The sequence below is a fragment of the Coptis chinensis genome, chromosome 8 (assembly GCF_015680905.1).
Source record: "Coptis chinensis isolate HL-2020 chromosome 8, ASM1568090v1, whole genome shotgun sequence".
In the NCBI taxonomy this organism is placed as follows: domain Eukaryota; kingdom Viridiplantae; phylum Streptophyta; class Magnoliopsida; order Ranunculales; family Ranunculaceae; genus Coptis; species Coptis chinensis.
The window spans coordinates 4632648-4654227 of NC_141463.1; the positions used below are offsets into that span (position 1 = coordinate 4632648).

Sequence of the window (21580 nt, forward strand, 5' to 3'; positions counted from 1 at the left end):
TCACTCCCTCCTCACTCTCTTCCTCACTCTCCTCTTCTACTATACTCTTTCCTTTGTCTAAACCTACATCTAAACCTACATTAGTATCACTATCTACACTATCTTCACTAAACGAATCAACCTCGGGACCCTCGTGAACCTCTTTTTCCAAATGGTCCCCTCTACCGCTGCCGATGCTTGCCGTTAAGCCCTATGTATGTCTTTTTCTTCCAACTGCATCACCGCTAGAGGAACCGCCACCAAACAATTTCTTAACCTCTTGAATGTAGTTTTCGCTACATTCTTCACATTCTTTGATCGAGGACCCATCGCTACAAAGAAAAATAAAACAAGTATTAGTAAACCATATTTAAATAAACAATGTACAAAGAAAACCACTAGAAAAAAGAGATCATCCCAAATGTTAAAACTAATAGACTTATAAGCTTGCTATGATAACTCCAAGTATATATGAAGAAATAGAATGAGGCGTTATTTTTATCCAAATTCTATCGAATTTTGGGCAGAGTTTCCTTTGTTTGGTCAACATTTCAGATACTTAAACCCGCCATAACCTGAAATCAATAATGACATCCTTCCAACAACCATATGTACATATAACCTAAATTTTACACGACATTACAAAATGTATATATATACAAGACTATTTCTCGTATGAACCGGCCATTTATGTACATCAAGTATTACAACAAAATAACCTGGACTCTCTCTACAACAAAATGAACTTGACTCAGTCCCTCGTCAAGCATAGGGGAAACCACCCAAAAAAACCACCTTGATAACATACATTCAGTAAGTTTGAAAACCAAAGAAAGCTTCTCACCTATAATGCTTTACCGCTTTAGTTTTGTTCCCCTGTATCCAGACCTTAAGCAAGTACTCGTAAAAGCTGCATGTGATCAAGGTCATTACTCATTAGTCAAGACTCAAGAACATAAGCATGATGAAGGTGAGTAAAAAGAATGTACAAAACACTAATCATAAAATGGTAAAAGTATCTTCTCTTATAACATCAGGGCCCTAAAGGAAAATACTAGGTATGAAAGATGAGCACTACTCCTAACTCTTAGTCTTTACGTCAATAAGCACATTATCAAGCTTTTACGTTGTAGTGAATTATTGGTGGCTCACAATGCTCATGCTGAAAAGAGAGCCCAATTGCAATCTGAATTGCAATCTCATACAACTTCCCCATTCTATGTTAAGGTGATTCTTGAACAAAATTTTATCGAATGATCCGCTTTTCCACGTTTAAGTAAACAAGTGCTTTCATGTTGGTATCAAAGCAATACCCATATAGTTTGATCAGGTTTTGATGGGAAGTTTTGCCCATGGTGCCCACTTCAGCTTCGAATTGTTTCCTCATAATTTCCTTTGTGTTATTGTTGTCTTTTAGTACCTTCACTGCTATTTTGACACCATTAGGAATTACACTGTAGACGCCTCTCAAACCCACCAAAGACCTACATTCTTCTCGAGACTTGACGTAAATCTCTTAAGTTCATCAAGTGAAAAATGATTTTGGTTTCTCGTTTGTTAGTTTATACAAGAAATCTTCGATTGGTTGTGAACCGTCATCGTGTTCCATCAATTTATCTCACAAAATATAGGTTGTAGTCCAACAAAGTAGAGTATGAAAAACAGAGTGATAAATCGACAACTTCGAAAAGAAAAGATGACAATGAGCTAGACATGAATTTCTATAGATTAGAGAATAGAAAATAGACACTGATGATATATCATTTATCCAATAAACAACTAGTTAGTTCTGTGGGAGATATTTCATTCAAGGATATCTTGGAGGAGCAATAGAATAAAAAGTTCTAGGATTTTAGTGCAATAGTTCAATGCATATATTTTTTGGTATATTATCTTAAAACTACAGATGTTCCAAAATGGGGGTTTTCAATAAACTTTGGTGAATAATTACTAAATTTCTCCGGGGCATGTTGTATATTGTATTATTTCATAATGAAGGCTTCATACATACCAAAATGAATGGAGTCTGTGTTTTTAGATAGAAGTTGTTCTTCTCAAACTGGGCTGGACGAGACTAAAAGTTAGGAGTAGATACTTTGTTGGATTGAAGTTAAGACTAAGAGTTAGCAGTGGGATTGTTGGACTCCTATTTCTATCCAATTACGTCAGAAAGAATATTCTCTCTTGTTATACCTTTTTAACCAACTTTAGTTTATACGAAGATACTCCCGAACTAATTAAAGAATATATATACGATATATCATCCATGAATTTTAATAAACCTCGTGGTTAAGCCTCCATATCATATCAATCATGGGCCAATCACCTTCTTAAGCCAAATTTATATGTAACATGTATTTGTAAAGAAAAATAATGTTTTAAAAAATCACCCGAGTAATTCCGATTAATCCCCGACCGAGTAGACCTACTCGCGCTACTCGCACCTCCACCGAGTAGCAAGCGAGTAGCGATTTAACTGCCCAGCTAAAGATGGGCTAATGTATATATTCGATAGCTTGCTCTAACTCTAAACACCACTTCAATTTAAATCTCGAACCTAAGATAGTAAAATGGCATTCATAAGAAAAATTAATTTTCATATAATTCATACTTCAAACATCTAATCTACAAAATAAACTCAACTACAAAACCTCCGTCCATCACTACAAATGAGACTCCAATTCTTCAGCTCCACAAACACAAACACCCGCTCGATTAACCGAATCCAAAAACGGAACAATCATTTTCCTTTGATAAAGTGGCCTTACAAGCTCTTCATTTACATCCACTTGTACATTTAAAACACCAATTTCTTTAAGCCGAAACCCCAATTTCTCACCAACCCTAGATGCAACCTTAGCGTCCCATAATTGGTGCACCCGAGGTACTCTTCTTTGCTTTTCTTTGAATTCAGGGATGAATTCCTGCTCAGATGAAGATGCCATGGCTACAATTGCATCTGTTTTGAGGTTTGTCACTTGGGCTGTTAATTTTCTGCTACTCAGCATTAGTTTCAAAAGGTTCTTGGTTTGCTGAGTAGTTTCAAAAGGATCATGAGAATGCCGTTCATATAGTATCATGATATATCTGCTGTTGTTACTAAATGAAATCGATTAACATTGATCATTCGGGATGCCTCAAGCATTCGCATTAAGCTATGTCGATGTCTACGTCCCATGTTTATTAGTCGAATATAAATGCTAAAACTACTTTAAATCGAATCAGTGTCCTTACTCCTCGGGGCAGGTTGGATCAGCATTTGAAAATGAACCAACAACTACTTCAATTGGTGGAAGAACCGCATGTAGCCCACGCGCCATTACTGAAATTGGGTAACTTCACATTGAAAACTCGAATTCACAACCATCCATTATCACCAAACGACCATCCATCATACATTATACATTATACACTCGAATTCACAACCATCCATCATACATTATACACTATTCTAATTACTTATGTAAAACAGCTAATAAAGTTCGGGAATTGAAATAGGATAAAAGGGGGAACGTGTACCTGAATCAGGATGAAGAAGATTGAAACGCAAATCAAGGGCAAGCTGTTGGCGATAAACAGGTAAAGATGAAGGGCAAGCTGTTGGCGATAAACACGGCTTTCTTGCTACTAGAACAAACCCTTCCTCATAGTCGAAGGTTCAATTGGATTGCTTCAATTCGGATTTTGAATTTTTTTGGTTAGGTTTCGCGATAATTGGCCGAAGGGTTTTGGCAGAGATGACCGAGAGAGATGACCAAGGAACGTGTTTTTCCGGGTTTGCGATTTGGTGGGGGTGTCTTGGGCTTTCTTTGTTTGACTTTGTTGTTTGGCCGACCGAGGCTGCCCGATCTAATTTCAGATGGCCCAATACATCACTCTAATTTAATTGAACCATTATTGTTTGTGTGTACATAATGGTTATTCCAGCCTTTGGCATCCGCCGCTTGACGGTTTGAGTACCTCGTTAGCTTATCCGATTCGTGTTAAACAACTAGATTCAACGCTTGCTCATCCGAACCGCTTTAATAAATACATGCTCAAAGCCTCAAACCTTTTAACCTCCAATTGACTCGAGCTTGCTTTGATAATGGGTAATCTTGCTTTGCTTAGGCCCTTTCAATGAGGAGGAAAAGGCTTTGTCAAGCCCGAAGTTTTGTTGGTAGGGCTTTTTAGAGGGACCGTGCATTTTGCTTTGGGTCGAGAATATTAGAAACAACTGCCTAAAGGAATAACAAATAAATTAGGTCTAGTAATGAAGTTATCCAAAATTCTTTGGTCATGTGGTGTCCCTTCCCATCCAACTAGTACATATGTGAACTTCAAGTCGAATGAGCAAGCCGCTAACGATTTTGAGAAGCAAAGTCCTTCCTACCACTCCTAAATCTTTCTACAACCTCTTCCGAATAGTAGCTCTAATATGAGTACCATCTAGTCCTCCCAAACAATCCTTGAAATATTGTACATATCTAACATCACTTACGACACAGATGGGGTTCCTCCACCATGTATGGCTTCCCATGGTTAGCTACCAAGCATGAGTACAATTTCAAAACAACAACAAGTACTTCATTAAATTGTCAACAAATAGTCTCTTTGTGAACGGAAAAATCAACTTCGACATCACACTATGCCTCACATCGCGGCCCAAATAAATATAGGAATCTCATTAGTATTTCCTCAACTTGACAATTTCATGTGTCTTCCAAAAGACTTTTTTCCCTAACCAACAAACATAGTCGATGGAATGACTCCATTCCCATTCAGAAATTTTACGACACTTTTCATCATTATATATAATCGAAGTCGATATATGCATTTCGCTCGCAACATGACGAAACGAAGGTTCTCTTGGTAAGTTAAAAAGAAAAGTATGCAAATAAATATTGTTGCTACATGTGCAACGCTTTGCACAAGTGACATCAACAATCTCTAATTCGGGCCTCATTTTCAGAATTATCCATAACTTCTATACTATTGTCGCCATTACAAAAAATTGGTCAAGGAGCTAGCTTAAAATTCACAAACTATACCATTTGAGTTAATACTAAACATTTAAACATCAGAATAATAATTATAATATCAAGAGTATAGTATAAGCTAGAAAAACAATCGAAAAAACTAATTCTTTCTTATTGCATTAAATGCATTAAAGTAATACATGGCTTAGACATTCATCAAAATGACATTAAGAAGCAAAGAACGCTAACTAGTTGTAAACTTGACCCTCAAGAAATGGCACAAATAAAGAAATATGTACTGCTTACTAGACTTACATCGAGACCATCGACAAATTACAGTAAGAAATAAAGAATACTTACTAATCTTATCCCAAGACCTTCAGTTTCTAACTAATAATATATAATCAACCCCATTTCCAAAAGTTTTCATTAATTATAACCAGTTAAGATTATGTGATTTTCATTTTATGAGAGTAAAACAAAACCCACAGAGATCAAAGAAATTGGGGGGAAACAACACGTACCTAAAAGCTTAGCTATTAAAACAAATTGTTCAATCAAAGAGAAATATAGAAAGAAGAAGAAGGTGAAGGGAAATGACTTACCTTTTCAACAGATAACCACACTAATGGAACCAAAACAATAGCTAAGAGAGATTTTTTTTTTTTTTTTTTTTTTTTTTGAAAAAGTTATGGGGTTAAGGGCAGACCCTTCAATCGGGTTTATATTGCAAAAGGGTAAACCTTACAAGTCTCCTTAAGAGTTAGATCATTAAAAAGGAGGCACACAAAGACCCAATTAGACATACTATAAGCATAACATACCCGAGATCACTAGACATGTTACAATCGAACCCTAAGAAAGTATAGCTAGGAATCCTACTTCCTAGTCATGATTTCCTTTACAATCTTAAGATGATCTTTCCTAAGATGAGTCTGCGCTTTCTCATAGTTACAAAAGAAACCTTCGCAAGCACAACACACATAAGTAAGTCCCAAAGTGTCATCCCAAAACTCTTTGTGTAGTCCTCAAGATGTCTCATCTTTTTGTTTTTGGTTAACGACTTAACCTTCTTCATCATTGCAAGTGTAGGCTCTATTTCTCCTGAAGAACGCTCTTGAATCCTTTTGCTTCTTTTTGGCTTCACAAGAGTCCATTGATTCTCGTAAGACAAGATACTTTGATGTGCTCTTAGGCAATGCAAGCCTTGGAGCCCCTATATACGATCCCCAAACAACTCCGATTCACTCTCTGAGATCGCCTTCTACATCCTCATTTCCAACAACTAATCCTTCATACATGTTTTATTTCTCTACTATTTGGGAGTTGGTTAAGAGGAGTAACTCTTTAGCACGGTGCCTTTGTATTGGTAGGTCCAATACAAGAGGTATACTATGCTCTCTCGCTACAGAATCTCCCGAGCTCCTAACAAGGAGGCCTGGAGTGGCTAAAAGAAGGCCCCCCGCTATTCACAGTTGACTCTTTTCACCAGTTGTGACTCCATGTAATTCCTCAATGAACTCAGAGGATACCACTTGTAAAGAGGGGCTAGGTCTTACAGCTGCAGTATTGTCAGAAGCTGAGCTTGGAACAACATCAGGAGACATGTCAGTGATCGCAACTATAGCAAGAAATACACTAAGAGAATTCAGAATCAGAGCAGCAAAGCAATCGGAGATATTTCATAATTCAGAGCTGCATGGCGAGGGCAACTTCCGTGAGCGTTGTCGGGGCCCCTATCTGTAGCTAGTGTCGCTTTCTTGAACTCCTACATTTCTTGGCCTAGGGACCCGCATATGAGGTGTAGCAGGCATTTGGTTGTTGTATGCCCAAACCAACAATAAATGGTGCAAGAGGTGGCTTCCAAGGGTACTCCATCCGGTACACATATTTACCCTCGAGAGTTTGAGTTTTACCCGATTTGGGAAAATCAAAAAGATGGGGAATGGTTACGCCAGACCTTAGCAAAGTCTAGCCTTTTTTCCTCCGATGTTGGGTAGTCCATACAGAGTGTCTCACCAATCAAGGCGGCCAAATATGAGAGTCCATTCTTGTCCGTGAGTTCTTTTGGGACTTTGAAGATTTTGCCCATATTGGTAATGTGTTAGTATTGTTCCTTTGTCTCTTCAATCTCTGGTGACCAAGACCTAACAACAAATATCTTCCCTGCAATGAAGATAGGACCACCTTCCAACACCATCCGTTTGTCTTCAATCATAGAAAACCTAATGAAAAACAAGTCTTTGTATGCATTTGTTATCTCCATGTATCCTTTGATCTTCCAAGTCCTTTCAAGAGTATTCTTTACAAAAAGGAATCCCATTATCTTATCTAAGAAATACCCTACCAATGTATCTTTCCATTCATCAATACCTTCATCAATAAGTTCTTTGCAGATTAACGCAGCCCCATCCCTCTATGATAGGATAATAGCTATTTAAATTCGTGGTTCTTGTAGGGGCAAATTGGAGTTCAAAGTTAAGGTGCTGAACTCCAAAGGAATGGTGGAGGGGGGGGAGAGAGGAGTGGGAAGCCCAGGAAGATGAAGCCATATCGAAAAAAGTGGCCGAAGCGATCAAAAACCCTCTTCACCGGTCTGCAACGCGAAAAGGAAAGAAACTTGATGAAAAGAAGATAGATCATGAAACCTAACTAAAAAGTTCTATTTTAGGAATATATAGGTGCACTAGATCAGCGGGGATTGGATTTAATAACCCAACACTTTCTCTCACTTAATATATAGTTAAAAGTTCTAACGTTATACCATTTTGTTGTTAGTCTACAATGCCATTAATGGTAATCATACCAATCTCATAGTGCTGCCATCGGATGCATGAGATCCCATCTCTACTATCAAACATGCATCTCGCTCAAATTGTAGGAAGAACTACGACTAATAGAAGCTGAATGAGAAGTGGTGAGATTTAATTAGAAAAAGAAAATGGGATCGCTTGTTTGTGGTTCATTATACTTTTTGCTTGTTCCTCTTTTTTTGTACATTTGATTGTCACTTCATGCAATATCAACCAATAAAAAACTATCTTTACCATAAAAAAAAAATAATAATAATAATAAATTGTCACTTCACTCACTCACTTGTGATGACAAAGTTAATTAAATTAGGGGTGATGAGGAGAGATTGATCTCTACGGTTGACCGTATTTTTTTTTTGTGTTTTTAGGGAGGAGACCCTAATAATTTCCCCATCTAGTAAGAAAGGGGGGGGGGGGGGGTGTTAATATTTGTTAACCCTTTTCGCAATAGCACAATCAATATACACATTCATCCCTATCAAATAAGTGGGATAAGGCATGGGAGGATTTGTGTAGTGGGGCAGTCGATCAAAGAATTTGACTGCAACGGTAGATGTGGCCATACTAACTTGTGTTCAAAATAGTTCAACTGAAACCTAATATATATATATATATATATATCCCCGGCAGCGGCGCCAAAAACTTGATAGAAAATTAGTTGGTCTAATTAAATAGACTAATCTAACCCTAGTTAAACTGTAAGCGCACAGCTATCGTTGAAAATAGTTGCGGCAAACGGGTCGATCCCACAGGGATTGCTACTTCGGACAAACGAGTATTAAAATTATACTTAACTAATTCGAACAATATTCTTTTATAGAAGTTTGAATTACTATTTAACTAAAATTAACTAATTACTATGAAAGCAAGAAATTAAATGGATTAACTATTAACGAAGAAAACACTAAGGCATTCGAATCCACCCTAGACCGTTGTAGGTTATCCTAGTCAAATCAGTTTATAGCTCTCTTTTAATTACGAGGGAAAAGTAACCCTAGCTTTCTCGAAGATATGATCATGAAGCTCTTATATTTATTAGATTGATTGGATTTCAGCAAACAAAAATATAAATCTCTAGCAAGAGTTGTCTTTTTATAGCACAATTCTTCACAGATTTATTTAAAAGATAAACGTAGTGCATTGATATTAATAAGAGAATAATCTAACTATTAATTAGTCGAGACATGAAAACATGCAAGATATAATTAATGAAAGTAATCCTATTACTATCTAAAGAAATCAATCAAGTTTAATCTTTAAGTTCTGAGAACAGTAAACTAATTAAACATAAAAAAAAAAACCTATACAAGTCTAGGGCTTCATCTTAGCCCTAGCTAATAGTTTAGCTACACATAATAATCAAACTGAAAATAAAGTAAAGGTTAGGAGAACTCATGTCGACATGATGAAATCTCCTTGGCTTTCCTTCGCCTCGTTCTCGATTTCCGTCGTCCAATTCTCCCTTTCTTGACTCTCGGTGTTATGTTAAATATTTTGGTGTTCTAGAAGCCCTCTCTACTGTTTCTCTCTTCTATATATAATGGATTGGTTATGGCAGTGTTTGATTTCGAATGGAATTCGAAGTCGATGGCGAGAGATTCGGGATTGGATCAAATCTGAATTAAAGGAGATGCTGTTTTGGGTTTTCCTTCCTATTCGCGAGAATGAGTAGAGTTTACGGTAATGTAGTGTGTGGGTTATTTAGTTGTTTGGTTCGATTTCGATTAATTCGCCAGAATTTAAGGGGGTTTTGTGGTTCTGTTCGTGAGAAGTGAAATGGGGAAGGAACTAATGTTCCTGTTCGTGAGTGAAGCGAAGGGTGGAGACCGATCAGGTGCTCCAAATCCTATAATGAGATGAGGTTTAAATGTTTAATGTTTGGTTCGATGGCTTTGGTGTATATGGGCTGGTTCATTTAAGTGCTAAGAATTGGCTTGGTGCACATGGTACGATCTTAAGCTATTGGACCCAGACTAAACTTTAGGCCCAAATTTACATTTTCTTTTATTTCCTTTGTATTTACTTAATTGGGCCCAACTTTACAGCACCTTTTTCTGGTCACGTCCTCACTTAAATCTTGGCTTCATGTGCATTCACCAAATACTCATAGCCATAGCCTTGTTACTCCACTGAACTAGATTAACGTGCACTCTTCGAATCTCGACAGTTTGAACACTTTTAATCAAGTTAACTCCAATCCTGCAAAATCACTAAGAACACACTAACTAAATCAAACAAATAAAATAAATGAACTAACTAATATAAAACTGGGTGTAAATATATGTAACATTTACGTGTTTATCAAATACCCCCAAACTTATATTTTGCTAGTCCTCGAGCAAAACTAAACTAATAACAAAAACAAAAATTCTAACTCACTTTCGTAGGAATCACGATTACACTTAGCATGTGTAACAAGCCTTTTAAACCCCTAGGTTACCCCTAGTGGACGAGTTTAGTCTCGTGAGGGTTTTCAGAAACGGTACCCACAAACATTAACATAGCATAACCAATGGTGATATAATTTTCTCAGAGATAACAACTTTTGCCAACTAATAAACAAGGTAAAAAATCATCAATCACCACAGTTTACGTCATTATCACCAAGACACATCACTACTTCCAAAGATAGAAATCATTGATTACTGCGCCAAACCAAAGCGTGTGTTTGTGTTTAGCCAAACTAATACAATCTCCTATCCAAGTAACGGAATTCCTAACTTACTATCCAAGGAATATATCAACCTCAATCCTCACTATTCATACACTCACAAGAAAGTCTCTCTCTCAGATAAGTTTTCAATTTTATCTCTATATGCAGGGAAATGAGTAAAATAGTAGAACATCCCACATACTTAGCCAGAAAGACGGACTTATAAAATTTTAAAAACAAATTAGTCTCATGGAAAGAACATCAATCACATGTGAAGTGTCGGGTCCTTCACTTTAGCATCCTCTCACCTATTCTACACTTCATATCATACTTTTGTGATAAGTCTGGGTATTAAGACGGGGCTTAGGATAGGTTAACAAGAAAGTGGTAAAAAGGATTCAAAAATTTCTGAGAATAAACTAAAGACTTTTCTTGCACTTGATCTTCTTGGAAAATTTCTTCACTTTGTAGACCACATTACTTTACTCTCTCACTACTTCTTCTCAATGATTTCTCTTTCTCTTTCTTTTTCTTTTCTATATATATATATATATATATATATATATATATATATATATATATATATATATATATATATATTTCTTTCTTTCTTTCTTTCTTTTCTATTGAATCACTTTGAGCAAAAGGAATGATTTTCTTCATTTGATTTTGGTAAATTTTCCTTCCTAATCTTCTTTCTTCTAGCTTTCTCCTTAGTCTTTTAGAAATTCTCAGAAATATGGGTAAGGCCAATAATATGGGTTTACACTCCTTATCTGGAGTTAGGTTAGTATAGTTGGTTTGAGAAGAAAAGGCTTAATATATAAGGCTCAAAAGGGGTTAACATGATGATCCTACTAGGTGGGATAAATAAAGGCTAATTGGTTCACTACTTGACTTATCAGTATAATATTCCGCTTCGAATAGACTACAAGACCTAATGGCTATCTCCCCAGTTGATGTCACTTCGTGATCGACCAAAATAAGAAAAAAAAAAAATGAGACCATACAACGAATTTAGGCACAGAAGAATGATTGAGTCAACTTGGACTCAGAATTTACGTAAAAACTCTCCAAGAAATTCAAAGGCTCAAGTCTCACAGGTTAAGTCTCTATATTCCTCTTCTAGTTCACTAGGAGATTAAATTACTCTTCAATTTAACATGTATCAGGTGGCTAATAGTGCATATTCCACTTTGGCTTAGACTTCCATCAACAAAATCTATTTCTAGAGGTAGAAAATAGTCTAAAAGTAACAATGACTTCAAAAGTGACTCTTAACTTCATAGATTCCTTGAAAATCAGTGGCTTTAGAAATCAATTTTTTTTTTAAATTTCTCATCATAGAAAATCACCATTAATCATACCATGTTGGACATTTATTTTTCGCTAAACAAACATTTTGTTCCCACCCCCCAAACTTCTTATAGACATTGTCCTCAATGTTAACATAGGTGCGGAATTTAAAAGATAACAACATGGACAAGTAAAAGTATATAAGGAAAGAGGTTACCAAGAGCTTCCAAAAACGAAAAATAATGTCTTCGAGTCACCTATAGAAATTAGTACCTCACAAAAGATATAACAATGATAATATAAAAGAGGAACCAAGTTACTACAATGACTAAAATGTGTCACGTGTCTCATCCCATAGAGTTACACGTCCCTAAAAAGGCAGAGAAAAGGTGCTAGAGTGGAATGCATGATACACGTGCACAAAAGACTCAACAAAAATAAAAACATGGGTTGCTTCCCATAAGCGCTACATTTAACGTCTCTAGCAGACGAATGCTTCGCACACCCAATTCTTAGATTAACACTTTGTCTACCAACGAAACATAACATGAATGCCCCAAAATTCAAAAAAAATTCGACAGAGTCTCCTCTGTATTTTCGACATTTCATAAATACAAAACCTGTCATAACCTTAAAATCACAATAATATGTTTCTCATTGGTTGACCCAAATGGAGACTAGGAGCTGGAATGAAATATTTGGGAACAATACGAAGCGACTCTTACAACAGAAAAACAAAACCTAAAAACAACGAAAAACAAAACCTAAACTACTAAAATACAACAAGCATACTCATTCAGTCATGATAAACAGAATCAATAAGATCTACCTCTTCCACATCCTTATTAGTGAAACCATCAAGATATGGTTTCAAGCGGTTTGGTGACCCTTATTCGAATTTGATCCAATCCCAAATCTCTCGCCACCGACTTTGAATTCCATTCGAAATCAAACACTGCCCTAACCAATCCATTATATATAGAAGAGAGAAACAGTAGAGAGGGGCGCTACAAAAAACTATGCCTTAATTCATTTGTATGTCGAAAATGTGGCTGTAATGTGCGCATAATAAATGTGCCTCTATCCCTCCCCTATATATATATATATATTATTATTATTTTTTTCGTTCGAGATAAAAGACTTTGTGATCTCTCAAACAGAAGGATAATTATAAAATCATTAAAACACACGTCATTTGAGGTCATAGTCTCACAGAAACAATCAATTCCAGAAAATAAAGATTTAACAGACTAAATAATCATGACCCTGTCCCTGAAGGTTGCTAGGCACAAAAGAAGTTCTACTGCTGAAGTTTGAATAGGCACCAATGATCCTTTAGCAACACTAAGAAAGTAAGCTCCATTCTCAAGTAAATCCTTACAAGACCTACATTTCTAAGTCTTCCACTCACCCCAGTCTCCCTCGTAGTGAGTTAGTGACCTGCAATACAAGGAATAGAATCACCAACTCATGTAACACTTCAAGTACAAGTTAATTCTGGTTAACTCAATGTATTATTAACCTCTTGAATATTGGGATTCTTGGGAGCATTACTCCCTTTAGTTTGTAATGAATGTCGCAACCAACTCGCTAAGTAAGAATGTCTCCATAAAAACTAGTTTTACAACTCTCTCTCTCTCTCTCTCTCTCTCTCTCTCATCTTTAACATCTTTTGCAACTTTCTTTATCTCTTCTTTGTAAACGTGGTCACGTTCTGTAGTCCTAATAGAATAGAAAAAATGGCCGTTTTGTACCATGAATTTTGCTGGTTTTATCAATTTGGGCCATGAACTTTTTTTTTTGAGCAAATTGGGCCATGACCTTTCTTTTTTGTATCAGTTTGGGCCACCGTTACCATTCCGTTACTTCACATGCTTATGTGGCGTGCCGGATGTATATGTGTCCGACCAAATGCTTATGTGTCACCATTGAAGTGCACACCTAATCACCGGTGACGTGGCATCGAAATTTCAAAGTGTTTCGAATCCGAAATTTCACCAAAATTTCAAAGCCCACATATTGATTTTGGCCCAATCCCAACAAAACCAAAAAAACTTCATTGTTCATCTTCCTCACCAACGCTTCCAGCACCACCACCACCACCAGATCAGCTCTCGTCCGGCCACCACTTCTCCCTTTCTCATCACGTCTATCTTTGTTTCTTTTGTTAACCTCATTTTGAATCTCGTAATCAAACATATTGTCAAATAGGCCGTCTGAACCAGCAACTATTATATCTCCATTTTCAATTGGATCAACCTTTATTACCTGTTATAATGAACATTACAAAAGATTAATGGAAGTGTTGATTGTAGAAACATAATGAGGCATTTATGTTATAATGTTTGTTTGCTCAGGTTTATCATGGTTAAAATATCACCCATTTGTTGGGATGGATCATGCATGGGTTAGTAACTGATACACACAAACATTTATACGTCTAGTCTTTTTCTTTTTCAATTTAAGCTCACTGGTGTTATCTTAATGCCGAAATAATCTGATTAGTCTAGCAATATAAATGATCAAAATTCCATATCTAGAGTTTGTCGTTTAAACGTTCAAAATGGAGAGTGATTTGGACCCCTGGCACTACCAAAACAACCCGTTTATGGTGCTGTCCATTAAAGAGGACGTGCACACGGCATGTTGCACTTATACTATTGGAATATAGTAGAGCTAGTCTTGCTACGTACCTTGGTCTCAGCAGCAACATTATTAGTGAGAACGGACATGCACACAAAACAACCATTACTATTTCCACTAGCCTTACTATGGTGAAGTTGACTCAAGTTCAGCAACTTTTTCCCCATAAGTTCTCCATTAGAAAACTTCCCAAGCCTTCCATTTCTTCCAGCCAACCCAGTAGGGCAGTAGTGGTAGATAACGATATGCCACTGTCCATCGGTAATGCCATTTTAGCATTGTAAGAGTATAACATGGCCACCTGATTTCTTTCAAGGAGCTGCTCGTCCTAGTATCCCTACTTATTAACTAAGAATGTAGAAATTAGAGTTATGTAACTTATGTTTGATCTGTGCGTGCTCATATGAAGAAGATGAGATGATGCATGATGACATCATCACTATTTAGTTTGGGCATGATGCATGATTTTTATGTAGCGGATTTGGGCCCATTGGGTCCATGGGTAAGTCCAGCACACATAACAGACGTTTGTATACATAGGCAGCTGTTTGTACACATAAGCAAATTTTCTAACGGAAATACACCGGTGGCCCAAACTGATACAAAAAAGAAAGGTCATGGCCCAATTTGCTCAAAAAAAAAAGTTCATGGCCCAAATTAAAAAAACCAGCAAAGTTCATGGTACAAAACGGCAATTTTTTCAATAGAATAAACCGAACTTGTTCCACTTCCGGAAGAACAGGAGATATCACACTCCAATGAGGTTTCTCAAGAACAACAAATGGATAGGAGAATTATGGCCGAAAAAGAGATTTTGCGAGTCAAAGAAGTCTTAGGACGGGTAAACATGGAACTTCCCTGATTTGGACAGTTTACAAACAAAATAATGGGTTATACTACATATTTACATATACAAGAACATGTTTAATTTATTCCCACCATCAATTGAGCAATTTCTGCAACTGAAAACAATTGATTTTTTTAGCAAAAGGAATAAAAAAGTTCCCTTTAGAAGAAGAGACGTTGCACTATTCAAAGTGATACAACAACCATCTTCGATATTAAGTGATATTGTGAACCTCAAGTGTTATAAAGAAATTTTCTGTCAATTTTCGATTAGATGCATTCCGGCGGATATTTGGTGTTTGAGTAAGATGGAGATGGACGTGCTCTTTAATAGGTTGAAATGTTTGCCGAACGAGGACGTTAAAGATAGTTGGCACTTGGCAGCTGCTAACAGTAAGTTGGAGGAACTACCTAAAGATTTATATAATTTAAATTAGAAAAAGGTTGGAAAATGGAAACATTAGGTTTCTAATAATAGGTTGACGTCGATTGGGCACTTGATCCTATGTCTATGACAACATTGAAGTTGAATCTTGAGCGCAAAAAGCCTCGCGGTTGTTGTGAAATTCGGTCATGGATAAGCTATAAATTGAAACAAAATGGCAAGGATGCAGCGAGTAATGAATGCATTGGCTCTTCGACAGATCTGGACATATAAAAAGCTCTCATTGCGTCAAATCTAGTGCCGTATTTGATAATTCATAAAAGAAATGTTATACATCAGAGACGAGGATTCAAAGAGGGCAGAAGCAATGTGAAAACAGAGCTTGTCAAGAGCAACTGAACATCATTATTAACAAAAGAACAGACGATGAGCAGTATTAGTTTTTGACGACAATGAAAAACACACCAACACTTGTTGGTTCTGTTACCCTTACTAATAAAGGATGTGATGATGAGTATTGCAATGGGCTTGACACATCCATGTGAAGTTATTTGAGTAAGAGAGATGAGCATGAGGATGTGTACCTGTCAGAAAATTTAAAATAAGGAATTATCTAAGACGTAATTATCTCAATCGTCGCCTTATTCAATAATATGAAAATCCATGATGAAACGAAATCCTAATAACCCATTATCAAGTATGACAATAAAAATCTTAGATCAAGCTAGATCAAAAGAACAACTCTTCATTTACGAATTCAAGAATTACTAACCAACTCTATTACTATACATCTGTTTCAAATCAAGACTTTATACTTCATAAAACTTATACCAGTACGACTCCAAGAGCGAATCCAAATCAAGCGTCTTCATCCACTGCATTCTACCATCTATATTTCCAAGAACACACTCATGTTGCAAAAGAAAGCAAACATGGGTCAGTAAATTGAATTTGTTGGTATGAGTAAGACTAAAATAACATATATAGTATTACATTCAATCTTTCAAATAAATAAATATAACATTACCAACCATTTCGATTTGGAAGACAAAATAGTTTCGTTTTTCTCATAACGGCGTATAGTTTCTTCCCAAGTAAAATTTCAATTCTATTATCTAGTAAGTTAATTTAATTAACATCTTACCCATATCCGCTTATGTGATAGGGTAGGATAACGTCCCTGCATAAGATGTTATAAAAAAAAAGGAACTGTATAATATGGGGGAAAAAAAAGGAATAATGAGAGAGACTAATCCCTTGTTGTCAATGGCTTTCAATATGAACTTGCATTTCTAGTTCATTTCTTGAAAAAAGAAAACCATAATTAAACATAACCTTTAATATGAACATTCACTGGACCTATTCTCTTTTGTTTTGCTTGTAAAACATTTACCTATATAGTTATTATTGTAAGTTTCGCAAAAATTGATATCTCTTCAATCGATCTCATCATCCTCATACGCGATACCAAGCTCTACATGTAACATAACTTATATACATTATATTTCATAGAAATGATATATTATGAATTTTTAGTATAATCTAAAATCATTTTAATACTTTAATTATATTGTAAAAAAAAAAAAAAACTTTCGTGACTATAAAGGTAGTTAACCGTAATGATGGATTCAGCATCTCTTGCCAATACAACTAGAGTGGTGTTGCTATGGTTATAGCGTTTGAAACTGAGATCGATAAAAAAAACATGAAAAAAAATATATATGCCTACTTAGATTATATAATCTTCAAACCAATAGTCATAGTTCATAACAACATAAAAGTACTTAGTATCATCCGGTGAATCAATGTTGTTGTCATAACTAAATTAATTATAGACATTACTCGAACCTCGAGAAGTTGATATATATACTTAGTAATGTTTTAATTTGGAAAAAAATATATATTAAATTGCAATAATTTCATATTCCTAATTTTGCGGTCAAAATCGCATTATGAAAGCACAAACATTTTCCGTTTTGTAAATAGTTCATTAATGGAAATTTTACTTCAATATCAATAAATAAAAACTTAACACTTTACCATTCCAACCAATAAGAAAAGGTCTACTCATGTTGCTTGCTGTTAAAAAACACAACATTGTCCAACATGATTCTCTCATAAACACGTCCAAGTGTTTTTTCACAATCTCACCAAAGAAACCTATGCAATAACACATAATATTACTAAATAAAGTTATTTAATATAATTTTAGTTCTTATAATATTAAGAGTTAAGAAATGTTGATTTGCGTAACAAAATAAAATCGCTTTAATGATAAGAATCTACATATATATCTCCTGTAAGATCTCCCCTAAAGTCATGAACAACTGCAAAAACTGAAATCTCTTCAAACCCTTCAACCCCAATATAGTACCAAGCTCTACATGTGACGGACATACATTGGATGCCCTGAATGAGAAAATATTAAAAATTTGTATAATAATCAAGATATGCCTCTATTGTAAAATATTTTAACAAATTTGAACCTTATCACTCGCCGTCTTATGGAGAAAGTTAATAGTAGTGATTGAGTCTGCATCTCGTGCCAATACTACTAGAGAGGCGGTGCCATTGTTTATGGCATCGAGCACTGACCGAGATGATGATTAAAAAAAACTACATTAGATAATAATTTTTTCTTTTACAAATTTAACATATGTAAGTAAATTATCTAATATTCAAATCATTTGTCATAACGACATAAAAATACCATATGGTGGACCAATTTTGATATTGTACTGGTAGTCAGCAATATTTAATATCCCAAACAGAGACCTAAGAGCATCATCCACGCATTGATATTTTGCGTTGTGACACATCATCATTTTTGGGAGCGAAAAATTTCTAAAAGGAAGGGATGAAACAGCGCGGTTTGGGTAAATTTTGCTAAAAAAATTTGAATGGGTCAAGAATCCAATTTTTTTTAAAATGGGAGTATTTGTCCCGTCCACCCTATTGACCCATTTTATTTAAAAACGCACGGACAATGTTCCAGTAACATTTGCCCTGCAAGAACTCAGCAACATAACTCAAAATCCAAACCTTCAATCGCCCAATAAAAATTCGATTTTCAACCAAATTTGTTTATGTTTTTTGCAATGGATCAACATTGTCGAGCTGGACGTAAGAAGACTATTATGTGTGGCTCAGGGAGTTCAAATCCTCAGGAAAATGAGAGTGAACTTGTACCGGAAAATGATTTCAATTTTCCATTGAGATTGAGTATTGTTGATCATCCGACGTTGGCTCCCGATCCAGACAAACATGTTTCGTGTTTATATAATACTGACGGAGTAAGTATGAGTTTATGAACTAAATTCAATTGATTTTGATTGAAAATTGTGTTTAGAATTTAACGTATACTAACTGTTTGATTAAATGCCTCAACGTGTAGAAAATGAATTCGACGAGATGGAGATGCGCAATGCCAAGTATTAAAGACTTCTGGAGTCATCTAGTGGAAAGAGAGAAGGAAATGGAGCACGTAAGAGCTCGAATTTTGGGAACACCTTTTGGTCCATTGATATCGTGTACGAGCATTCGGACTGATCGTCCACTGATATTTGCATTGGCGGAACGATGGTGGCACACCACACACACTTTTCACCTTCCATGTGGTGAGATTGGTATCACACCACTTGACTTTACAATGCTAACAGGTTTAAGTGTGGGCGAGAAGAAGCCAGTTTTGTTTGATTCAAGTATCGAAGATGATTTTGAAAGGTTGAAGACTCTCTTGCCTTCGTTGTTTGATTTTGAAGGTATACTTGTTCCGGGAATATGGATGACGATACATTTTGAACTCATATATCGAGAAAAAATTCATGCACCGATTGGATATTGAATATTGTTTAGAACATGAAGTTGACGCCCTATATTTGGACCCAAACTCTGCGGAGGAGGATGAGTTTATCAGGATTTTTTTGTTATATTTTTTGGGCCAAGTTGGTTTTACAACAGGAAAATATGGGGTTCAGGCTGGTTGGTTAGCGTCTTTAGTAGACCTTGATAGCTTGGAAGATTTTGATTGGGGGTGCTTTCATGGCACATTTATATATAGGGCTTGATTTGTTTGTACAAACAAATCAAATGGGGAAGCAATGCAACGGAATTACTTGGATACTACAGGTAATTCAACAGGATTTAACTTTTAAGATATAAGCTTTTATTTTGTTAGTTAAATATTATATAATTTAAATTAATTAGATACACTTTCATTTGATTATTTCAGTACTGGTGGTATGAGTATTTGGCTTGTTTAAACCCTATACTGAAAGAGGATTGGGATAAGGACTTATGGCCTCGCCCACAGGGATGGGCTGTTTTTGGTCATGCTAGATTAAAGGATGAGGTCCATAATGATCTTCAAGCTGCTAAGATCCAAATAGAGACGAAAAGTATGAAATCTATTGTTTGGAATCCGTGGCAAGGTTCTCAATTTGAGAATATGCATATCTGTCAGCATAGTACTCTAATGTCGTTAAAAAGATTCATATTGCAAGCCCCTCATATACGTGTTTGGTTCCTTTGACTGATATACGTGTTTGGTTCCTTGGAGATAGGGTGACTATGGAAACCATTGGATATACATATATTCCTGCTCCCCCACCCACAGATATGCGTGCCATGGATGTTTCAGAGAATTTGATTGAACGGTATCGCGTTGAGAGTCGTGTGCCGTGTTTTACATTGATTATGTTGATGTGAACTCCAGTCTTGATTATGAGACTTATTGGCGGAAAGTTTCTAGGGGAAGGCTATCTGCGGGTCCACTGTATAGAGGTGCAAACATGGATATCACAACTAGTTAGAGTTTTAGGCGAGACGTCCAATTCTCAGAACCTGCAAGTTCCACAAGAACATCTGGAGTATATCATGGTTATACACCCCCACCTAGTGATCCATATGACCCATGGTCATACCGCGTTGTTAGTTCTCAGGGAATGGAGACCACATTTCACTTGGAGCGTTCGGTGCTTGTACCTGAGCTACAACAGTTTAATGAGGTATATTTATATTTCATTATGTTAATTTAAACACACTATGTATATTTAACTTATATACAATATTGACACAATACAGGAAACAGTGCATGCTCGATTATCAGATGAAAGGCAAATCAACCAGGGGCTTCGAGCTAGTTTAATTGAGCACACTCAACAGTATTATGACTATTTAGACAAAGAACGAACGCAAAGAGCAAACACTGAGCGTAGGATGGCTGAGATGACAAACGAATTGAAAGCCTTGGTAATTTTATTATATGTTTTATATTTTCATTTTTTTTATATATATATTCAATTTTAGGTTTTAATTGCATTGTGTTGATGTTTCAAAGAATTGCTACTAATATCATGCAACAAAACAGTGCTCCTAATAAGAGGGGGCGAAAACGGAGAGGGAGTGGCCAGAGCAGTCAGGGCAGTGCTCCATAGTGTTATATTGCACTATTTTGTAATAATTTAGTGATGTCATTGTTGTTGTTGTTGGTTGTTGGTTGTTGGTTGTTGTTGTTTTTTAGGGTTTGAACAGGTTTTTGAGAATCTTAACAGGTTTAGGTATATGAATTATGTTGATTAAACAAAGGAGGCTATGTCCAATTTTTTTTATGCATTAAATTAATTATTACATTACATTAATTTAAATTCAAGACATTACGTTAATTATTACTTAGAATCTATACATGCTTTTTATTATGTAGACAAAGAAATTCTCATGTGAACAATCAAACCCATGTGAACGTGACTAATAAGCCCATGGGCCTCAATTTATTATTCCTCCAATTAATTTATATCCATTGGTATTATTCCCAAGGGGGATTAATTTATATCCGTTGGCATTATTCCCAAAGTGAATCAATTTATATCCGTTGACATTTATTCCCAACGGATATATTTCTATCCGTTGAAATTTATTTATAACGGATATATTTCTATCCGTTGGGCCTTTGCATATATATTCAAAGTCATTTTCATTCCTCACTTCAGCTTCTCATTTTCATTCTCTA

The 21580-nt window shown here is 35.8% G+C and overlaps 1 protein-coding gene and 2 long non-coding RNA genes across 3 annotated transcripts; 1 reads left to right on the top strand and 2 right to left on the bottom strand.

The window, feature by feature from the left end:
* Positions 1-258: 258 nt before the first annotated feature.
* On the bottom strand, positions 259-3711 carry LOC147479461 (uncharacterized). The gene is made up of 3 exons (XR_015205775.1): positions 3499-3711; positions 824-889; positions 259-311 (listed from the first exon to the last, which is right to left on the bottom strand). It is a non-coding gene; the product is annotated as an uncharacterized LOC147479461 (long non-coding RNA).
* Positions 2484-3102, bottom strand: LOC147479462 (uncharacterized). The gene has a single exon (XM_086580135.1). It carries the CDS (start codon positions 3057-3059, stop codon positions 2643-2645), a length of 417 nt encoding a protein of 138 aa, XP_086436261.1. The 5' UTR covers positions 3060-3102; the 3' UTR covers positions 2484-2642.
* A 16625-nt stretch (positions 3712-20336) lies between the features above and the next one.
* Positions 20337-21206, top strand: LOC147479463 (uncharacterized). The gene is made up of 2 exons (XR_015206956.1): positions 20337-20579; positions 20656-21206. It is a non-coding gene; the product is annotated as an uncharacterized LOC147479463 (long non-coding RNA).
* Positions 21207-21580: the final 374 nt, after the last annotated feature.